The sequence below is a fragment of the Crinia signifera genome, chromosome 5 (genome assembly GCF_055691185.1).
Source record: "Crinia signifera chromosome 5, ASM5569118v1, whole genome shotgun sequence".
Classification (NCBI taxonomy): domain Eukaryota; kingdom Metazoa; phylum Chordata; class Amphibia; order Anura; family Myobatrachidae; genus Crinia; species Crinia signifera.
The window spans coordinates 23289886-23311794 of NC_139221.1; the positions used below are offsets into that span (position 1 = coordinate 23289886).

Sequence of the window (21909 nt, forward strand, 5' to 3'; positions counted from 1 at the left end):
GGGATGGGGAACCGTCGGCCCTCCAGCTGTTGTTGAACTACACATCCCAGAATGCTTTGCTACAGTTTTAGCATGGCCAAATAGCAAAATTGTAGCAGTGCATGCTGGGATGTGTAGTTCAACAACAGCTGGAGGGCCAAAGGTTCCCCATCCCTTCTCTATACTAGGATATATACCCTTGATGGCTAACCTTAACACTCCAGATATTTTTAAACTGCACATCCCAGCATGCTCTGCTTCAGTTTTGCTATTTTGGCCATACTAAATCTGATACAGAGCATGCTGTGATGTGTAGTTCAACAACAGCTGGAGTGTCCAGATTAGCCATCAGGGATATATACAGTATATGCTAAATGTAATAAGAAGAACAACCACCACAAGTGTAACAGCAATGTAACATCCATACCTCCACGGTACACAGGGACCAGCGGCCGTACTGCCATCTGTAACACGGCTTCACAGGGCACGGCTTGACTTGCTCCATCTGGGATGGACAAGGTCTCCCATCGCCTTGGGATGGCTGGATCACTGTCCTTCTACGTTTCATCTTCCCTACAGACAATGGCATAGATTTGTTGTTTTACCATTATTTACAAGATACTACAAATGTGACACATAGTATATATGACAATGGCATAACTCATGTTACGGAAATGATCTGCTTCTTAATGTTGTTGTCTATTTTCATTTTTATTTTAGTGACTTGTGTATTCGCTAATGTAACTTTTATAAAATGCATTTCATTATCTTTTTCTTATCATTGTGCCCTCTGCCTGCCTCGGGAGGGCCGCGCTCTCTGCCTGCCTCGGGAGGGCTGCGCTCTCTGCCTGCCTCCGGAGGGCTGCGCTCTCTGCCTGCCTCCGGAGGGCTGCGCTCTCTGCCTGCCTCGGGAGGGCCGCGCTCTCTGCCTGCCTCGGGAGGGCTGCGCTCTCTGCCTGCCTCCGGAGGGCTGCGCTCTCTGCCTGCCTCCGGAGGGCTGCGCTCTCTGCCTGCCTCCGGAGGGCTGCGCTCTCTGACTTCCTCCGGAGGGCTGCGCTCTCTGCCTGCCTCCGGAGGGCTGCGCTCTCTGCCTGCCTCCGGAGGGCTGCGCTCTCTGCCTGCCTCCGGAGGGCTGCGCTCTCTGCCTGCCTCCGGAGGGCTGCGCTCTCTGCCTTCCTCCGGAGGGCTGCGCTCTCTGCCTGCCTCCGGAGGGCTGCGCTCTCTGCCTGCCTCGGTAGGACTGCGCTCTCTGCCTGCCTCGGTAGGGCTGCGCTCTCTGCCTGCCTCGGTAGGGCTGCGCTCTCTGCCTGCCTCCGGAGGGCTGCGCTCTCTGCCTGCCTCCGGAGGGCTGCGCTCTCTGCCTGCCTCCGGAGGGCTGCGCTCTCTGCCTGCCTCCGGAGGGCTGCTCACTCTGCCTGCCTCGGGGTGTGTATCTATGGGAGTTTTTTGCCGATGGTTGGTACTTGCAGGGGCCCTTCCACATGCTGTCTAGGGCCCACAGAGGGCTAGTTACTCCCCTGAGCACTATCCGTCATATCATTGGTTCTCCTGTGCAAACATTGATAACAAACCTGCCAGGCCGCAGTCTTTTGAGCATTCGGACCAAGGCGACCAGTCGGAGAGCTGACAGTTTACCGGACACTCTACCACACAGGAGGTGTTCATCTGCCACATCTTCTCCAGCCCCAGCTACAATGAGAGGGAGAGGTCAGTCTCCGGCATCACGGGTGACAGAAATGTGTGACTTGTACCTCTCTATGTATATTGAAACTAAAAACAGATTAGGGTTATGATGAGCAAGACAAGGACTTTATTGTTATAAGGTACCTCATTTATATAAAAATAAACTGTTACAATAATTAATATTAATTTATATTTAAACTTATGGCTATTGATATCAATTATAGTAAATTGTGTCTTCAGTTTGAAGTTCCAGCAGCTTTTCAGGGGCTTATTCACACATAGGGGGATGTAGACGTAAAAAGCGTCACTGCTCCTTACTTGGAAGCAGCAGCGACACACGGACCTGGTAATGCAGCAGGAGGCGTCTGGTATAAGTAGATCCCGCCTGGACAGCTATTCAAGCTTAGGCCATTCTTTGTCCAGCCTACCATACTGATAAAAGGAGTCAGGGGACTGCGACCCGGCACAGCCGCTGGAGGAACCATGGCTGGTTCACAATAATTATGCACTATACCTAAGGATTTATGCACTGGTGAAACAGTATGCACGTTATTTATTTATGTGCTACATGAAGTAAAATAAACTTTCATTATAACAAGCAGTGACTGGCGTCTATGTGTTTAAATGGACATTATCTCTCTCTCTCTCTCTCTCTCTCTATATATATATATAAGTTTGTCACTCTGTACCTTGCTCTGTAGGAGACCTCACAGGCTCAGCACTGCCTCTGATTAAAAATCCTCCCATGACGAGGCTGCTGCTGCTGCTGTCCCCCACAGGCCTGATAAGCATGTGATGAGCTCCACTAATCAGAGCTCAGCACAAGCATCTCAACCTCTTGTGCAAAGTCTCATGGGCCTTAGTCAACTCCCAGTAATGCACTGCACCATTAATCATTGTCACATTGGCAGATACAGTAGGTGAAGCTGCAGCACTACCCCACTCCCATGCACAAAACCTTTAGCTAAAAAATAATAATTAAATAAAAAATACATGCCAGGTGCAGGGGTCCCTAGACAGATCCTAGAGGGATTCTGAGCGCCCCCCCCCCCCCCAATCCGGACCTGCATCATAGGCCAGATGAGTTGCCCACCTGAGTCACTCCAATTTTCCATGGCAGTGTTGTATTGTAAACCATAACAGCTGTTCACTTACCTCCTCACAGTCCGTCAGCGCTACGGATTTAGCATCGCTGCGCACACAGTCCAGCATCCTGGTTTTGATTCCATTCCCACAAACAGCCTTCTCACTCAGCTGACACGTGCTCCAATCTGCAGGGCACAGAGCAGAGCGTTCCGCATTGGTGCAGGTACAGTGCATCACAAAGTACACAATACGGGACCATAGAGAGGTGGCGTTTTGCAGGGGCTGTAATACTCCCACCATACTATGTGCTCTGCCTTGTAGAGAGATAAAGTAGATGGAGATAAAAGTTCTGATTCACACCTGATCGCTGGGCTGCAACTTTTTGCAGCCCAGTGATCAATTAGCTTCCGCTACGTCACAGTTTAATCCCGCTCATGTGCACGGCTACGAATGCGATCACAGCCATGAGGCCCAAAAGTTCCAGCCTCTTCACCCACCTTTCCAGGCGCAGGAGGGGAACCCTATTTTCAGGAGCCTCCTGGCCGTTCCGGGAGGGTAGGCAACCCTGCTGGCCTGTAGTCCGTCTACATACCTGTCACATTGTACTCATAATGGTAGCAGTTCTTGTTCAGAATGCAGGCCTCCGTCTCAGTGGCGGTGTGGCAGGTTTTGCCCTCCTCCGCCTGCCGGATGGGTGTTGCTGACCGCTCACGAACGCCGCTCCCGTCACAAGGCTGTAAGGCAGAAACACAGGGTATTATCCTCCTGACAAGTGTCAGTCAGTAAACGTCTCAATCCGGAGAACGCGGCTGAGCGAGGGAGCAGAACGAGGGATTTCAGCTAATGAGTCTGCAAACAGATAGCGCACGTTAGACAAGCGAATTAAGCAAACAGCAATCTGAGACTCAAGCAGAGAATTAAACTACTAAACATGTCATTAAAACGCTGCAGATTAATTTGCATAATAATGAAGATCTCACAGACACAATTATGGTATTCAGCCAAGTTTGCAACTTAATTGTCATATTTAAAGTGGGCATATTTCAGCTTTTTCCACAATTCTCTATCGTCAACATATTCTCAGGTTAAAAAGTATCACAGCTCCTACATAGTCTGCCTGCTGCAACTATTAGAACCCATTGTGGGACTCTGGAACTCATTTTGTTGCAGAGGAAAGAAGATGGCCGATATCCACAGTAACTGCAATGTCCTTCTGTTTCCTCTCAGCCAATCAGTGTCCGGCCAGTCATTTCAAAATATTCAGCAGCCCCACCCCATCCCGCTGCCCGGCAAAATGCGGCTACAAGCTCCCAGCCGTTGCCGCTGCTTGGACAGACCCCGCTGCCAGCCATTACAAGCTGCCCGTCCCCCGCCGCCACCACCAGCTGGCTGGACCCCGCTGCCCCCCCCCCCGCGCGCCGCCGCCGCAGCAGCTCCCTGGGAGTATTACATGCAAGAAAATGGCACATCCAGTGCCAGATCGCGTGTGAGCCTCCCGGAGAGCTGCCAGGGGGCTCCGGGCAAACTGGTCCGATTGGCCTTAGGACAAATCGGCCCAGTGTATGGGGCCTTAAGCGTACACATTAGCTCGCAGCGTGGCGCAGGGATTTGGGTGGGAGTGTTTTCGGCGGGGCGGCGTTTACCCGCTCAGCAGCGAATATACGCAGCACAATGAGCAGGTCTGAATCGGGCTCATAGAACCCCCTAATACTGTAAATCAGTCAGTATTACTATTTCCCCCCTAGTGCATCACATTCCCTGTGTCAGCGCCGGGCCTGTCTACCAGGACGTCCCCAGAACAGCCCTTCCATACTAATGACAGGGGATGCCAGTGATCCGTGCTGCACCTGCCTCACACTGTACGTGACAGACACTCATTAGTATTCCTACAGCTATTGTCTGCCACCTCAGACATCTCAGTATCCACAGAACAGCGGCAGGAGAATTACATATTCAGTTATGATGATGGGCGCTTGTTACAGCACAGTACAGCAGAGAAGCTTATTCGGCAAACTGTGGCTGAGACGGTTACTATAAGGGGTTAATCCGTCCCATGCCAGCTGGACCCGCTGTAGTGTTATCCTGAGCATCTTATCTGCACCAAGCCAGCATTTATTTCGCCAATGAGATACTTAATGTTTGGTCCATGGAATCAGTCAGAGCTAATACAATGGTGTGGCCTTACCATTATAAGGAAGTAGTAGCATCACAGCTGAGGCCGCCATTTTGTGTTCTGAAGTGATCTGTGTCACCGTAACGCACCCTATCACAGTGTACAGGTGATATCACAGTTATATATCACAGTGACATCACAGCTGATGCTGCCATTTTGTGTTCTGAAGTGATCTGTGTCACGGTAACGCACCCTATCACAGTGTACAGGTGATATCACAGTTATATATCACAGTGACATCACAGCTGAGGCTGCCATTTTGTGTTCTAAAGTGATCTGTAGCATGATAACGCACCCTATCACAGTGTACAGGTGATATCACAGTTATATATCAGTGACATCACAGCTGAGGCTGCCATTTTGTGTTCTGAAGTGATCTGTAGCATGATAACCCTAACACAGCCTATCAACATCACATTGTAGAGGTGATATCACAGTTATATATACAGTGTCACAGTGACATCACAGCTGCGGTAGCCATTTTGTGTACTAAACTGATATGCATCATGATAGTGATTTGGGGAAATCTTGGGTTGAGATAAAGTGGGGAGAAAGTGCCAACCAATCATTGTCTGTTGAAAGACAGTCAGAAGCTGGTTTGTACTTTGTTTCCCCCACTTTATCTCTCTCCAAGGCTCGATACATCTTCCATACTGTGTGGGATTGTTGCCAGGGAAACTTCCTCTCTGGCTCCCTTCTCCACCCTTATCACTGCTTCATTCATCTGCCCTAGAGTGCCTTATAATAACCAATGCAGGGAAATGGCGCTTATGATCCCACCTGGATTCCTGCCGCATATAACAGTGAAATAATGGGGTATGGTATAATCAGTCAGATTGCTTGGGTCTTCAGGAGATTGCTGCTACAGATTGCCATGCTCCTCATGGCTGCCGTTGAGTGATAAACAACCAGTCAATCAGCTCCTACCTGTCATTTTTCAAACACAGCCTGTGACATGACAGGTAGGAGCTGATTGGCTGGTTGCTTATCACTGTCCATTTGATCACTTTTTGAAACTTGATACAACCGGCCTATTGTGAGCAGCCATTGTTTGTGCTTAGCCAATACTGGCGGCCTTGGGAAGAATTGACATGACTGGGGCACGACGAGGCACTTACCAAAGAACATTTGCTCCACTGGCTCCACTCCGACATAACGCAATCCTCAGGACATGGGAGCTTGCAGTTTCTCGCCCCGAGAGGCATCTCTTCTGGCTCACAAAGATAGTCTTCCACGACATCTGCTGGTCCGTCCACCGTGTTCTGCATACACCTGACAACGAAGAATATAAATCGCAATGTAATGAGCGCTGATACAGTGATAGGTTTGTAGCTACCCAACCTTAGATGCTCATTAGCTGCAGTACCACATGGTGCCAGAAGGTGGCAGTACAGGGTATATAAAGCTACAAAACACCAGTGGAAAGACTTTGCCTGCGGTGGTCCTTCTACTGGTTCTCATCCATGGCTGTAGGAGAAACAGAGGAGTCCTGGGAATAATAATTGGGGCCCTCCAGCTTAATTTGGTCAAAGTCAGGTTTCATAGGAAAATATTTAGAGCTTGGAACCCTGGATTCTTTTATATCCAACACCTGGAACTCATGATCATATCGGCAGATCTAATTAGAGTGAAGTCGAGATTCTACATCATACTTGCCTGCCTGACCCTCTCCATAGGGGAGACATTGCTCTGTTCCTGGACTTCCCTGGTAATGCATGATTGCCAGCACCTGTGGTGAGCTAGTTAATTGGTAAGAAAGGTGTTTCACCACAGGTGATGGCAATCCTACATTACCAGGGAAGTCCAGGAACAAAGCATTTTCTTCCTCATGGAGAGGGTCAGGTAGGCAAGTATGTTCTACATTAATGGATGGAGAGGGAGATGTATCAGGGTATAGGTAAAAAAATAGAACCGGACAGGAACCTGGAACGCCGGACCAGACAGACTCTGTTCATCAATTTCTGTCTTTCTGGAGCTTGTAGTGTCCGGTCCAGGAGGTGGAGGTGTCCTGTCCGGAGGGGCTGCCTGTGACAGCTGTCACCAGGGAGAGGAGGATGGAGAGAATAAAGCCTCCCTGTATGGTCTGGGCATGTAGCAAAAACCGGACCAATGGTGCGGACCACAAGGGGAGGCTGTAATCTCCCCTTCCCCGTGTCTCTGGTGAAAGCTATCCCAGGCATCCCCTCCCCCCCCCCCGGAAAAGACACCCCCCAGGCCGGACACTACAAGCTCCAGAATGCAGAGTTTGATGTCCAGTCCGGCGTTCCAGGGTCTTGTCCGGTTCTGGTTTTACGTCCTGATGTATCAAACCTAGGGACAAATGTACTATTACCCTGAGAGTGATAAAGAGGAGAGAGAGATAAACAATGCCTCCCAACTTGTAGGGAGATGGAGGAGGGACAGAGGGATGCGTGCCGTAGGCGTGCTGGAAATGTTAGGGTGTGGCCTAATTAAAGGGGCGTGGTCTATACTCACGGCTCTCCCGCAAGGGCACGCCTCCGTTTTGCCGCTATGAGGGCATGACCCAGAGGCTCTGTGAGCCTCTATCCATGCCCCCCGGCTGCGGGAATAGATACTGTGCGAGCTCACAGAGTTCATTCATTGCTGCTCAGCAGCCGACAGGGGGACTCCCAAAAGCCCCCCCCCGCCTCACCAGGGGAGTGTCCCGGCTTTCGGGGACATTCCCGAGGTAATCGGGGCTGTTGCGAGGTATGGAAAAACAACTAGCCAATTTTTCAAACAGCCTGCAGGAGCTGATTGGCTGCTACTTTACCTCTCTCTACGTTATCACTCTCCAAAGCTTAGTACATATCCCCCATAGTAATAAGAAAACTAAATAGATCTGTGCAGGAAAAAAAATCTATTGTGCAGGGTTACACTAAACAGCAGATTTTTGTTATAATCCTTTAGAGTTGATTCCAGTACTTTTCCGGTCACTGCATCGACCTCTAGTACAAGTCTAAATGTCATTATTCCTCATACCGTTAGCAACGAGGGCACTTACCGAACTTTCTTAGTCTGGACCCCTTCTCCGCAGTTCTGCTTAAGGTCCACGTTTGTGACTTTACATAGACTCCACGGCTCTGTGATCCACACGTACTGATTGCAGTCACTGTGGCACGGAACCACTTCGTACACCTGCAGAATGGGTAATAATGTAGAAGTTATCCCGAGCACTCTGTGTAGATGGGAAGTGATTTATTTCTGCGTTGGTCTATAAGTGCCGGGAAGATGGGATACAATCACCTGATTACATTACATCCCCTACGGTTCTAAGATGACAGGAGCGTCTGAGCGCTTAGTGGGTTTGCAGGTAAAAGCATTTTGCAGTCTGCCGGCTTATTTCACCCGGTAATAGGATCTGCAAATAGCATTTGTAATCTCTCAGGCACTTCAAGCAGCAGTGGATCAAATTATTACTTTGTATTTTGCATGGTAAATATTTATGAGGTCAGACTGATTTGTGCAATGTGTACTCTGCACAATTACCAGCACAGGGGCTGGGTCCAGACAAAAGAGGAAATGGGCAGCAGCAAATGATGGTTTATTCATTTATTAAGATCTATTTATACAGTAGAGCGCCAGCTTACTGCCTTCTGCTTTACATTTGGGAATAAAATAGCAATAAAACTAAACAATAACAGGCAGACACAGAGGTAAGAGGGCCCTGTCCGCAAATGTGTGATGTATAGCTATCATATAAGAAGGCGGGGCTACTTCGGAACATGCATGGCGCAAATCTGAGAGATGCCGCAAGTGGCTGGGCTTCAGAAATTTAGCTTATAGTGCCTTAAAACCTATATTTATGGCCGGCACCATCTTTCAATTGATACCTTCCGAAAGATGGACTTGCACATTAAAAGTAAAGACTGTTTGCTCTCTAGTGCCCATGTACTACTTTCCTAAATATCACTGGGAAGATGGCACTGGCAGAGGAGAAAGGACGCGCTTCTCGCAAGCTATGTTGGAAGCGGATCTCCTCATCCATTGATTAGAATGGCACAGCACCCCATTTATATTTTTTTAGCAAAAAAAAAGGTATGGGGGAAGTCACTGCCAGTCACAATGAAGCCAGAGCAGTCTCACAGACTGCATCTGGCTTCACTTTGGCCCTTATTCTGGTTGGTGCGGTCGAGCCGCATATGCGGCTCCGACCGCACCAGACGAATCCCCGCCCACCCTACGGATCGCCACGGCCGTCCGTACACGGACGGCTGGCGATCCGCATAAAAATGGTGGAGGCTACGCCTCCACCATGGTGGGAGCTGCCCCCTGCATTCGATGGTCGTCGACCATCGAAGGCAGGTCCGCACGCCGCGGCAGCTCCCGCAAGCTGAGACCACACGGACAATCGTCCGTGTGGTAGCTTGTATGGGGGCTGAAAGCTGACATCCGGCGACGTCAGCTTTCCGCCCCCATGAGTTGCGTCATGCCCTCATTAGCATGCGTACGCCCCGCGTTTGCATGGGAACGCCCATGAAACGCGGGGCGTACACATAGGGAAATGAGGGCATGATGCCTCTCACGCCCCTATACGCCCCCTTTGCGGCGGACGAAATACGTCTGCGGCGAAGGGGGCTGCACATGCGCAGATTGACCTCTGCGCATGTGCAGAGTTAAAACATCGGCGGTACGGCCGCACGCGGGCCGTACCGATCCGATTAGAATAAGGGCCTTTATGCAGAGACAGTAGCGGATTTTACCTGGGGAGGTTGAAGCCCTGCAGCCCATAGGTAAAAACCGCCACTGTCTATATTGCAGTGCAAAAAAGCAGCCAGTATTTTCCCTGCGCTGAAACAAAATAACTCACCCAAATCTAATTCTCTCTGCACGTTACATCTGCCCCACCTGCAGTGCACATGGTTTTGTCCATCTAAGAAGGAACTTGCCTCTGAGAGTGAACCAGAATAAGGCCCTTAATGCTGACCTGGTGGCACCTATACTTAGCTTGCAGGGTGTCTAGAACGGCACTTTGCAGCCAGTGACAGTATCCATCTCCCAGACCCCTCTCCTGTGACGCCTCATGTGAGGGATAATGGCGGGACGGAAGCCATAAGGGAACTATTATATCTGGCTGCGCAGGGACGGCCTGGGATGTATTTCAGCATTTAATAGAACGTTCAGCGCAGCAAAATGAGGTATAGTTTGCAGTGTGATCCAGTGATGCGGTGACGTGGTGGTCAGCGTCACATGTGAGCAATCAAATACACCTTACATCATATAACAGCTCTTACCTGAGCCTGTGACACATGGCAGGATCCAACGGAAACACATGGAGAGGAAAAAGAGGGGGAAAAGGTAAAAGAGCACGATTAATATTATAACAGCATACAGACATTTGTCAGTCAGTGAAATCAAGGTCACAGTATACATACAGGGCCTGATGCAGAGATCTGTAGCAAATTTATAGACCCGCCCTCTGTATTTTTGGATACACCCATGACCAGTGGCGGCTCCACAGCAAATAGGGGAGCCACACCCACTGCCAGTGAGTCCGTTCAGAATGGCAGTGGGTGTGGCTAATTGGATTAAAGCACATCAGGGGAGCTGCAGCACAGTTTGAACTTTGAACTTTGCTGGAGCTCCACCTCTGGAGCCTCCCCTGCCCATGGCACAAATCTGCATAGGCCGCAGCTGCATTGACATACCCTGACTGGGCTTTTCCTGCGTGAGAGAACTCCATTACAAGCCAGTGACCCCTTCTTCAGCCATAAGGTATATCAGTAGCATATCTATAATGGTTCCCCCCAAGAGATAGCCACCAATGTGTCAGTGTGGGAGACCCCCCTATGGTTGCTCTCAGCGGCATTATCTTTCTACTCTGAATTCAGAAAAATGGCGCCAACACAGCAGACAGCACAGACTCTGGCACTAGGCCCTCTAGTGCACATGCACCATCGTTTCTCATATCACCAGAAAGATGGCAGCCGGTGCACTTATGGGTGCGTCTACTGCATGGAGTGAGGCCGCTGGGACCAGGCACAGGTATGGGGGAGGGGGACATCTCAGAATGTAGAAATTTGGGATAAATAACCTCTCAAACTGAGCAGTCGTATCAAATATAATTTTGCTCTTATTTTCCTCTGTACCGACACGCCATCCCTTCATCGTTCCAATAGTCCGGGTGCCAGAAACAAGCTCATTTACATCTCCAGATCTGCTCCCGGGGATGGCGCCCTCGCTTGATAACCGGCACTGCGGCAATGTAATAAGGATCATGAACGTCTGAGATAATCAGTTTTGGAAGGTGCTACCCTCAGATGCTGCTGTGAGAGGTCTATAAGCCAGTGTGCAACCTAATTAGCTAAAGAGCTTTTCTGGTGATGGCGGGAAGGAAGCCTGCAGCAATTACATGCAGGTGTAGCGACAGGAAGGCGCGGAGCAAATTGAGTTTTTCTTAAATTGAAAATGTTAAATTTTAATAAAATTAAAGTACAACCATCATAACCGGGATAGCTGGGAAATAATAATACACGTTACGGACCCAGGAGAGCGACTGAGCGGAGACTATGAAGTGAATTCCGCTCATATCGTCCCAAGATCTGACCTTTTGCTAATTGAGAGGCACAATAGGGAGATCGTATAACGAGTATGCGAATGAAGCTGTGATAATCAGGAATTCATTGAGAATTATAAAAATAATGAAATTATTGTCCTGCTTTGAAGCTACTGTATCTGCACGCATTGCGGATATGGACGCAGTGCGCCGATGTTGTAACTGCTGCAAAGCACATGCATCCTGAACAACATCAGCATGGAAACGCAGAACGAATGTGGTTGCAGGGAGAGTGTGGATGCTGAGGATGTTCCTGTGAGGTAACGGGATTGGCTAGCCACATGTGGGCGTGTCATGGGTGTGTCGCTGTCTGCAGACACAGAACCGCTCTCATAGGATGCACAGGCACCGCCGCCCCGAGACGGAATAAGGCACTAGAATTTTCTACTGTGCCTCACCGCAATGGGATCATTGGGAGGCAGTATATGGTCCATGTACGGGCTGTGTACAATATGTAAGGGGTGATTTTTTTTTGGGAGAGGGGCACATGCTAGATCTGACTGATTTAGTAAATAAATGAAAGGACACAGCAGCATTGTTATTACCGCCGTGGCCGTCACAGATGGCTCATCCACTTTGGGCACCCCCAGGCCTGTTATTATAACAGCATGGGTGTTGAAATCCAGAAGTAGAGCCAATTTGGGGTTTCCATAACACTGTGGTGGATCTGACAGCCCAAACAGGGCTGCAGCACGTGGGCCCCAAGCATGCAGAAATAGGTGATTGTGGGCCCGTGGTGCAGTGAGTAGATACATAATTTTGCGCACCCCCTAATTTGGGGATCGTTGCTAATTTTACCACTATGTAGGTGACCAGCTTTATGCCATGTGAGAGAATGCGCTTGAGATCTAAAGTAACAAAGAGAGTTTATCGCAGAGACATTGTCAGACTATTTCTTCCCATAAACCACCTGCACATACCGTACATCAGTAGCGCACGCAGGGGGGGTTTCTGGGTACCCAGAAACCCCCCCAGGAGTCTAAGGGCCCTAGGCTGAAAGCTGAGGGTCCCCTCTTTCCATGGGTACAAGAATATTAAAAATCTGCCCTTGGAAACCGGAGATATCTGACTTCAAAGCAGTGGTTCCCATCCAAGCCTGTTAATTGCTTTCCCAGTCAGATATTTCAGGTTCTGTCTGACTCAGAGTTTCTCTGAGGGTATATTCCAAAAGCTGGGACTCTCCCCCATTGGTGGACACTAGTAGCTTGTCTCTACTGTTCCCAGAACCAGAGATATCAGCTTTCCAGCAGCTGGTTACTGCTCCAGCTCCACACACCTGGTATGTAGTTTTATATTCTCGTTGGCAGATTGCTCTGCCTCCTGAACTCTGATATCCCAGTCCCCAATATCATTAGTAGGTGGGATTCTCTAGTTTTTAAATCCATTAAAATCTAATAAATGTATTTCTGGGAACTGGAGATATCTGCAGTCAAGCAAGCTGTCCTCCCACAAGAAAATGATGAATAATAAGCCCACTCCACTATACACCCCTCCTCTGCATATTAAACCTCCTCTACCACCCTGGAAGTTATGTATCAGGGCCCCTTCATTCAGCCGAATGCCCCCTTCTACCACCCCATCTCCCACCATCTGTGCAGTAAAGGGGTAATTCATGGAAATTACTGATCCAGGCCCTACATGCTGAGCGGTTGATATAATACCCCCTACCACCTGCGGGACATCAAAGCTTCCCCCACCCCTACCGCTGGAGGATCGGTAGGGGCCCCAATACATTGCTATGCCCAGGGGCCTACACTGCTGTTGACGCCCTTGTATGTATGTATGTATGTATGTATGTATATATATATATATTTTTATTATTATTATTATTATTATTATTATTATTTATATACATTTGGTCTATCTATAATAATTTAACTGACCTGGCATATACTGGGTCACCTAAGTGTCCATCTCTGTGCTTTGCTCCGCCCCTCTGGAAACCCCCTTCTGAAAATCCTGCGTTTGCCACTGTACATCCAGCACAATATACCATGGATAGAACTGCTAGGGGTTCTGGCACTGTAATCCTAATCTGCCCTCCCCTTGTCACTTGTTATGGCCATCCACCAGGGGGTATGGGTCATAGGGTCGACAGTATAAAGGTTGACATACATTAGATCAACCACTAAATGCCGACATGGCTTAGGTGGAAACATGAAATAGGTCGAAAGGTCTAAGGTTTACAGAGTCGGAAGGCCGACAGAAGCGTTAGGATGACAGTGGGAAGGTCGACAAGATTTTTTCCTGTTTTTCATGTCTGTGTCGACATAGACACCGTATCAGTGTACCGCGTCCCCTGCACTTGCCACACTAGTGGGTGGTAGGGTATGAAATACCGCCTGTTTTTTAAAAAACCTCATGTTGACCTTCTGACTATTGAGCATCCCATTGTCGACCTAATGTTTGTGTCGACCTTAGGCCTAGCAACCTATTTCATGTGTCGACCTTTAGTGGTCAACCTATTGTATGTCAATGTCAGTGGCGGCTCGTACCTTTTGGCAGGAGGGGGGCTGCCACTGGCTGCATTGCGGGCACCCCCTGCTGCTGCTGCCGCAGCTCCTCCTCTGGTCCCCGCCACACAGCGTTCCCGGCACCTGTACTATGATGACAGGCACCGGGACAGACATACCTCTGTACTGCGCATTTGGCCAGCATCTATGGGCTGCTTCGGGAACAGCCCGTAGAAGGGAGATCATGGTCCCGGCACCGGTAAAATACAGATGACAGGCACCGGGACTGAGGTAGGTACTGCGCATGTGCAATCTCCGGATTTCGCTTGGCAGCCCATAGAGAGGCGTCCCGGAAGGAGGGAACACCTCCAAATGGGTATGGATCATTAGGTCACCAGCATGTTGGTCGACAGTCATTAGGTCAACACCATTAGGTCAACATGCATTTAGGTCGTCATGAGTCTAGGTCGACATGCAGGAAGGTCGACAGGGTCATTAGGTCGACATGGTCATTAAGTCGACATGGGGGTAGGTTGACAGTCAAAAGATCGACATGGGGTTTTTCACACCTGTCGACCTAGACTCACGTCGACCTTCCTGCATGTCGACCTAGACTCATGTCGACCTAATGACTGTCGACCAACATGCTGGTGACCCAATGACCGTATCCCCTCCAAATTGGACTGCGTGGGTGACTGGCAGGTCGGACTTCCAATAGGAAGTCATCATACCTCCCAACTTTGTAGCTGCAGAAATAGGGACACTCGCGTGGCGTCCAAAAAAAGGGGGGGGGGGCGGCTTATGTAAATGAGGGGTGCAGCTTATGCAAATGAGCCGCGTCCCCGTTTTCGGCCGGGAATAGACGCTGTGTTAAATTGGGGGGCCCCCCCGCAGCGGGACACCACCGGCCGCAGGTGGGACAGTGGGACAGGACCCGGTAATCGGGACTGTCCCGCTGAAATCGTGAGTGTTGGGAGGTATGAGTCATTGCCAGTCACAGTGAAGCCAGTACAGTCTCACAGACAGCATCTGGCTTCACTACAGTGGTGGATTTTACCTGAGGGGGCTGCAGCCCTGCAGCCCAAAGGTAAAAACCGCCACTGGTCAATCTTCATACTAGTGACCACATCCCCCACCAGGGGAGTGGCTGGAGGTCGCATAGGCGGAGCTACAATGCACACACAGTATAATGAGATCAATAATTACCATGTGGTATGTGCGACTCTCAGCGTCATCCCTAAATCCTGTAATAGGTGGCAGTAAGTAAAACTACATCTACTAGCTTTGGAAGCGTTAGCAAGTCATTATATGCATATACTGTACTTACATAGCAGCACTACTTTCTGCCAGACTGTACTCACTTAGGGTATATTACAAAACAACATTATAATATGAATTCATATTCCCTTGATTACTAGAATCCTGCAGGGGGCAGCAGTGATGCGTAGCGACAGGAGCCACCAAGCTGTCACAGGACTAAGGAAAATAGATGATACTAAATCCGCTCTTAAATGACAAGTTAGTCACTTTGGACAATAGTCGCACTGTAATAACGTGGAGTGGTTTTACAGGACGGAAGGTGACGGTTCCAAGAAATTGGGAAATGCTGCCTCAGGGCTGGATCATGCCGGAGAATTCCCAGAATACACTGTGTCATATCCGTACCCTGCTGCATGATAATCCGTACCGCTAATCAGTGCTCGTTATCATCACATAACAGGGACATCTCTCCTGTGTGTGCGGGAGATTTACTAGAACCTTCGGCAGCCTACGTCCTACCCAGCCCTCACTGCTCTTCCCTGGAAATGAAATTAGGCCCATTTAGACTCTTGTTGTATAGTCTGCATACAGTAAGCAGAGTATAACATGCAGGGACATCTTACAGGATAGGAACCCACGCTGGGCAGATGCCCTGGGCCACACAATTCTAGGAAGGGTGGGCATCTGTCTCCTTGGCTGGTGCCTCTGGAGTTTCTTTGGAGGGATGTAGAGAATGCTGCCTGGTTGCTTTGAATGTGAATAGCACCCAATCAGAGCAGCCAGGCAGCACACCCTAGAAGTGTATTGGTGGCTATCCACTAATCAGAGTTCTTCACATGCATTCAGCCAGGCAGTGTATGGCTGTCAGCTTGCTGATTGGTGGACAGCTGGAGCTATCCACCAATCAGAGTTTCCGCATGAAGTGACTGGCTCACAGCTTGCTGACTGGTTGGAGCTATCCAGCCTCTCACTGTATAGTAGCATCGGTGGAGAGACAGTGCGAGAGTGAGTAGTGCATTGCTTTGCCCATGGCATTCAATGTTAAGAAGGCATGGAAGCAAAAAAGCTCATGCCCTAGAGGGCAGTGACTGTTTTGGGCATCAAGGAGGTCCCCTCTATATGCCTCATATAACTCCCAGGCTCCTCCTCTTTGCCTCCTTTGAGTTGAGTCCCACCTCCCAGCCAAGTCCCTGTCATCAGCCAACCCAGGTCACACATTGAGCTTTTGCATGTGTCAATCTAAGCCATGTTGACCATGGTCCACCCAATGTATGTTGACGTAATATGTGTCGACCCAATGACCCCTACCCTGTGTAACAAGCAGGGCAATAAGAGGCAGTTACCTGATTTACATGGTCCAGCTTTGGACAAGGCCTTCCCCCATTGTACGGCTTCTCCCGGAGCCACTTGGAGCGGACTTTGACTCCGCTCCCGCAGGACTTGCTGCACCGCGACCAGTTGGACCATTCGCTGAGCTTACAGTCAGAGGGGCAGGGGATGATACACGCTTCTTCTATGTAACCTTGGAAGGGGAGAGGAAAAATAGGACTGTAATTAATATAGCGATACCGGGAACATCACCGACAGCCCCGGCAATATTCCATCATACTGTGCCACAAAGCGATGTTTCATGGCGATGATGCAGGGACCAAGGAGATGCTGATTGGGTGTATAGGGGCAAATGTACTAAGCCTGGGAGTGTGATAAAGTAAGTGAGATAAAGGGGTAGATGTATGAAGCAGATAAGGGAGAACTGAGCCAGAGGAGGAGTGGCCCATGGTCACCAATCAGCACTGAAGTAACATCTAGAATTTATATATAATTATACAGAGCAGCTGATTGGTTGCCATGGTCCCCCCTCCTCTGGCTCACTTCTTCTCCCTTATCACTGCTTTGTACATGTACCCCAAAGTACCAGCCAATCAGCTACTAACTGTCATTTTTCCAGCACAGCAGCTAGCAGCAGATTGGTTGGTACTTTATCTCTCTCCAAGACATAGTACATCTCCACCATGAGCTCAGAGAGTTGGTAAAACTTTCCCCATATAGTGTGACACCAGTGATAGATACTTTATAAGCATAGCCATCGGTGCATTCGCCATCGATGGTAATACTGCAACCAGCCATCAACAGTAATAAACTGAGTGATGGATGACCATCGATAGTTCCATCCATTTTCTTTGACTGACTGGCCCGTCAGTCCGCAGCTGACGCTGAATATGGGGAGGCTGCTGATGTCATGTGACCTGCCTGCGTTGCCAGAGCAACACCCAGTGTTTTCATGGGGAGGCCCATAAAAAGGCTGACTGCGAATACGCAGCCTTGAATACCAACCAGAATAACCAGAATAACCCCCAATACGTAGAAAGAGCTACATTTGCTTATCTGTATTAAACACCAGATCTAGACACACACGCGGCTATAGTCATATCAGTGTTGCTGCTGTAGCTGAAAGTATGGTAATGTTTGTAGCGGAGAGTCATATATCAAACAGAAATCAGCGCCCACTATCTCCCTGTGTAATCCAATAAGACGCTTTATTGCTTGTTTCACACATTAAATTATACTGGGAGCATGCATAATTAATTGGGCCTACATCTCGTCTTATCTCCTTACATAGGGCACCAGCATCCCCGCTTACTTGAAGTTAATCAGCAATACAAATCATTACACAAAATTAATTTTCACAAGCCGCGGATTTGTGGCTTCTACGCAGATTCAGCCTCTCTGGCTTATCAAATTATGGTTTAATTTCATTATTACCTGGGTAAAAAAAAATTATAATGATTTTAATATTTACAACTGCATTTGCTTTTGTGCTATGCGCTAGTCACTGAACAATAGTAATCTGGGGCGGTAGGAAATCTGTATTTGTGTTTTTTGGGGAGGAAAACAAACATATTGTAGACAAACATATAAATATATGCAAATGAGAGTAACCAAGCGACCGATGGAAAGGAATGCTAAATGGGAAAGATAATTTCATGATAACCTCTAAAACTGTTCCTGACATAAGGCTGGGGTTTATTTGGAAGATACTTTATTCGAGAGTAAATTTCATCCATTTTGGAACATGCCTGATTCAGGCTCTCTAAGCAGCGAATGCACCCCCCGTGCTCCCAGGAATCCCTGCATTAGCAAGCCAGGGGATGTGTACGTTTGCATGCGGTCGCACAAGTGAAAAATCATTCGATAGTCAACATACCAGAGTTTAAGTAGAAGGATCTGTTAGATCATACTGTATTCTGGATTTAATTTAGCAAGTGTAATGCTATATTTGGCTTGTTTGAGTGTCTTTGTTAATGTATTTTAGAAGTTTGCATAAGAGAACGGCCATTTACAATAACTACAGACTATGACATAACACTACAGACAAGTTCTGCCAAGTTGGTATAGAAGTTCTCACCATGACTGTTACACCTGGACGTCTCCACCAGACGGTTGTTCTGGTCGTAGCATGCCATGGCTTGGTAGCGATATCCCTGTCCGCACTCCTTGATGTCTCCTTGTACTTTCATTCCCAGCAGAACCTCCACTTTCCCCTCAGGTAGGATGCAGTCTGACCAGTTGCCCACCGGCTGGGCGTTGTACTTATCACACGGACAGAACTGCGTCTCAATCACCGGGTACAGTTGAGAGTTCTTGCATTTGTCTTTCTTCTTGCTCTTTCCTGTACGATTGAAAAAACATCTGAACACAAGAAGTCACCTTTGAATGTATGATGGAGTTCATGACTCATGGTGGAAACCAGACTTTTGCACCCGGCTGGGGCAGATGCCCGTTGCTGAAACGTGTGTGAACTATAATAAAACTGCCATCAACCGGGAAGGTTCTGTTGGGTAGTAGCGGCAGATTTTGCACAAGGCTGAAGGAATGATGAGCAGACACTAATATTCAAGAAACATTTTAACCAAAATGCGGCAGATGTATCAAGCTTTCTAAAGAGTGGACAAGAACATTCTAGAAAATGATCGGTAGAGTCTGGTTGCTATAGACAACTTCTCCATTTCTCCACTTCTCCTTAGAAGACTTTATACAACTTCCCCTTGGACTTATATGCAGCCACAGAAGTCAGTGGTCTATTTCATCAGAGTTACAATGTTTAAGCTCTACTCTACTGCATGACCTATAATGGGAAGGGGGGTGGTGGTATGACTAGTCAATATTCAGAAGGTTTCTGGATGTTGATAGTCAGAATCATATGGCGACATTCTGGTGTCAAAATGTTAAATGTGGTCATTGTGAATGTGTCAATACTTTAATCAGGTTGAACTAGGTGTGTGTTGACTTTTTGGTGCTCAACTCGATGCCCAAGTCAACGTTTTGCCTATTTTTGAATTCTGAAACTATCAACATTTTGGTGTCTACCAGTGGTGTCATGGTTAGCATTACCGCCTCATAGAACGTAGGTCTTGGTTTTCCATTTCCACCATGATCATTACTGAGTTTATATATTCTTCCCGTGCTTGCACGGGTTTCCTCCGGGTACCAAATTTTTGTCCGACAATCCAAAAATATACAGAATCTGTAAGTTAATTAGCTCCTCACAAAAAATTAACCCTAGATTGTAAGTGTGTGTTCATGGGCAAACTAGATGGGCCAAGTGGTTCTTAACTGACACCACATTCTAAGTTACTATAACATTACTGTAACATTCTGAAAGTCAATTGATACTAGCACTGCTGTAAATATTGCACCACAATGCATAGAATGGAATAAGAAACTTATTGTTTTTATGGCACATTGCAGTAGGGAAATGATTTCACCCATAAAATGCATTCAGACCGGCTCCCCATCACCTCGTGCTCATGAACATACCGAGAAGAGAGCGTTTTCTGGTCCTGACTGCGCCACAGTCGCCATTACATGATGAGAATTTGGACCAGCTGGTAAACTGGCAGTCATCCTGGCACAGTATCTGGCACGGCTGGGTTAACGCCGGCAGTGGACCGGCATGCTTGAGGCAGTCTGTGATGTCTGCTTGCACTCCATCTTGTCTGCGACATGTAATGGCTAAAAGTGAAAGCGGAAATTGGAGAAACATTTGTAAAATGTACGGTCAGTGCATAACATTTACGTGTCCACCCAATAGCAAAACTCAAAGACCATCTCAGGGACCCCCCAAATCTGCTCCTCTGAACGTGAGCTGTAACCAAGACAACTAATTGAGGCCCCTTTCAGTTATGGAAAGGTGCACGTGCTGGCCCATACAGAGTGGTGGCCAATATGCCGATTCTACAGGCCCCTCTATCTACAGCTCCAAGGTCTTCTCATTGAAGGCAGTACTGTTACTTGGGCAATGTGTAAGTAGAATTCTTATTAATTTTGTGAACTACTGTACTCCAGACAAGCAAACCTGGTTGCTAACTGTTTTGATTATCTACCGATAGTAATGGTGTTTACACACTGGAGTAATGTGTACCCGGATGATATGGCAGCCGTCTGGCCCACATAGCGTTACTGCGGTACACCTTAGAATGATGTAATGAAGGACGAAACGATTCCTCATTCCGTCCTACATTACCTTGCCCAGCGCCGCATGCGATATCGACTGCTTGGCCTTGCAGCACTCCCAACCGGACAATGGGCCTTATTCTGATCGGTGCGGCCCGATCAGAATATGCGGCCACGACCATGCAGGCGAATCCCCGCCTTCCATACGGATCGCCACCTCCGTCCGTACGCGGATATGTGGCGATCCGCATGAAAGTGGATGGGGATACGCCTCCTCCATCTTGGGAGCAGCCCCTGCATTCGATGGTCGCCGAACATCGAATGCAGGGCCGCACGCTCCAGTAGGTCCCGCCACTCAAGACCACACGGACACTTGTCCGTGTGAAATCATGTATGGGGGCGGGCAGCTGACATCCGGCGATGTCAGATGCCCGCCCCCTACACACGCGTCACGGCTTCATTACCATGCATACGCCCCGCGTTTGCATGGGAACGCCCATGAAACGCGGGGCGTATGCATAGGGTAATGAGGCTTAGTAGCCCCTCACGCCCCTCTACGCCCCCTGTGCGGCGTGTAAAGAATTTGTGCGGCGAAATCGCCTGCACATGCGCAGAGTGACCTCTGCACATGCGCAGACGATAAACATCGGCGGGACGTCCGCATGCGGAGAAATCCGCACCGATCAGAATAAGGCCCAATATTGCATGTACCTCGGCTGACGGGTTGTTATGATTTGGCTGGAAACGGCAAATTAGGACAAGATCGCTCCAGTGTATACCCAACATCCAATTAACACTATAAAGCCAAATTTAGGTTGTGACCGCATCAGTGGTTTGGATTAGGGGTACATCAGCAGTCCTGAAAACATGGTCCGGGGCAGGCCCAAAGAACAGGACGGCGGGATATACCGGCTTCAACACTCCTGAATCGGCTTCCACCGATCCCCTACCAGTCAGTTTTATCTCCTCCCAGATTTACGCATTGGCTTAAAATTTATTTTGCAACCATTTTCAAATGTAATAATTTCTGTCAAAACAACGAAGGTGACTAAGTGGGCGCTGGTAATACTCTATAATTAATTTTAAAACGCATCTGTCAACTTTTCAATCAACTTTTATAAGCAGATGCTTTTATTTTCCAGAATTAATCAGGGAGCGCTACGTGGGTTATAAAACGTTCCCGAACGAGGAGACGGGGAAAGTAGATTGCATTGTGTCATTTTTATAACATAACGGGTTGTAGAATTTGATAGCAGTTTAGTAAA

The 21909-nt window shown here is 48.4% G+C and overlaps 1 protein-coding gene across 1 annotated transcript in view; it reads right to left on the minus strand.

Moving 5' to 3' along the window:
- The window catches only part of THSD7A (thrombospondin type 1 domain containing 7A), a 367288-nt gene that overhangs the window by 14405 nt on the left and 330974 nt on the right, over positions 1-21909 (minus strand). The window contains exons 15-24 of the mRNA XM_083186796.1: positions 20009-20203; positions 18597-18860; positions 16534-16712; positions 10156-10161; positions 7926-8059; positions 6040-6193; positions 3341-3482; positions 2818-2933; positions 1551-1668; positions 407-552 (exon numbers count right to left, since the gene is read on the minus strand). Of these exons, the coding sequence (XP_083042922.1) occupies positions 407-552; positions 1551-1668; positions 2818-2933; positions 3341-3482; positions 6040-6193; positions 7926-8059; positions 10156-10161; positions 16534-16712; positions 18597-18860; positions 20009-20203 (1454 nt within the window). The remainder of the gene's footprint in view (positions 1-406; positions 553-1550; positions 1669-2817; positions 2934-3340; positions 3483-6039; positions 6194-7925; positions 8060-10155; positions 10162-16533; positions 16713-18596; positions 18861-20008; positions 20204-21909) is intronic.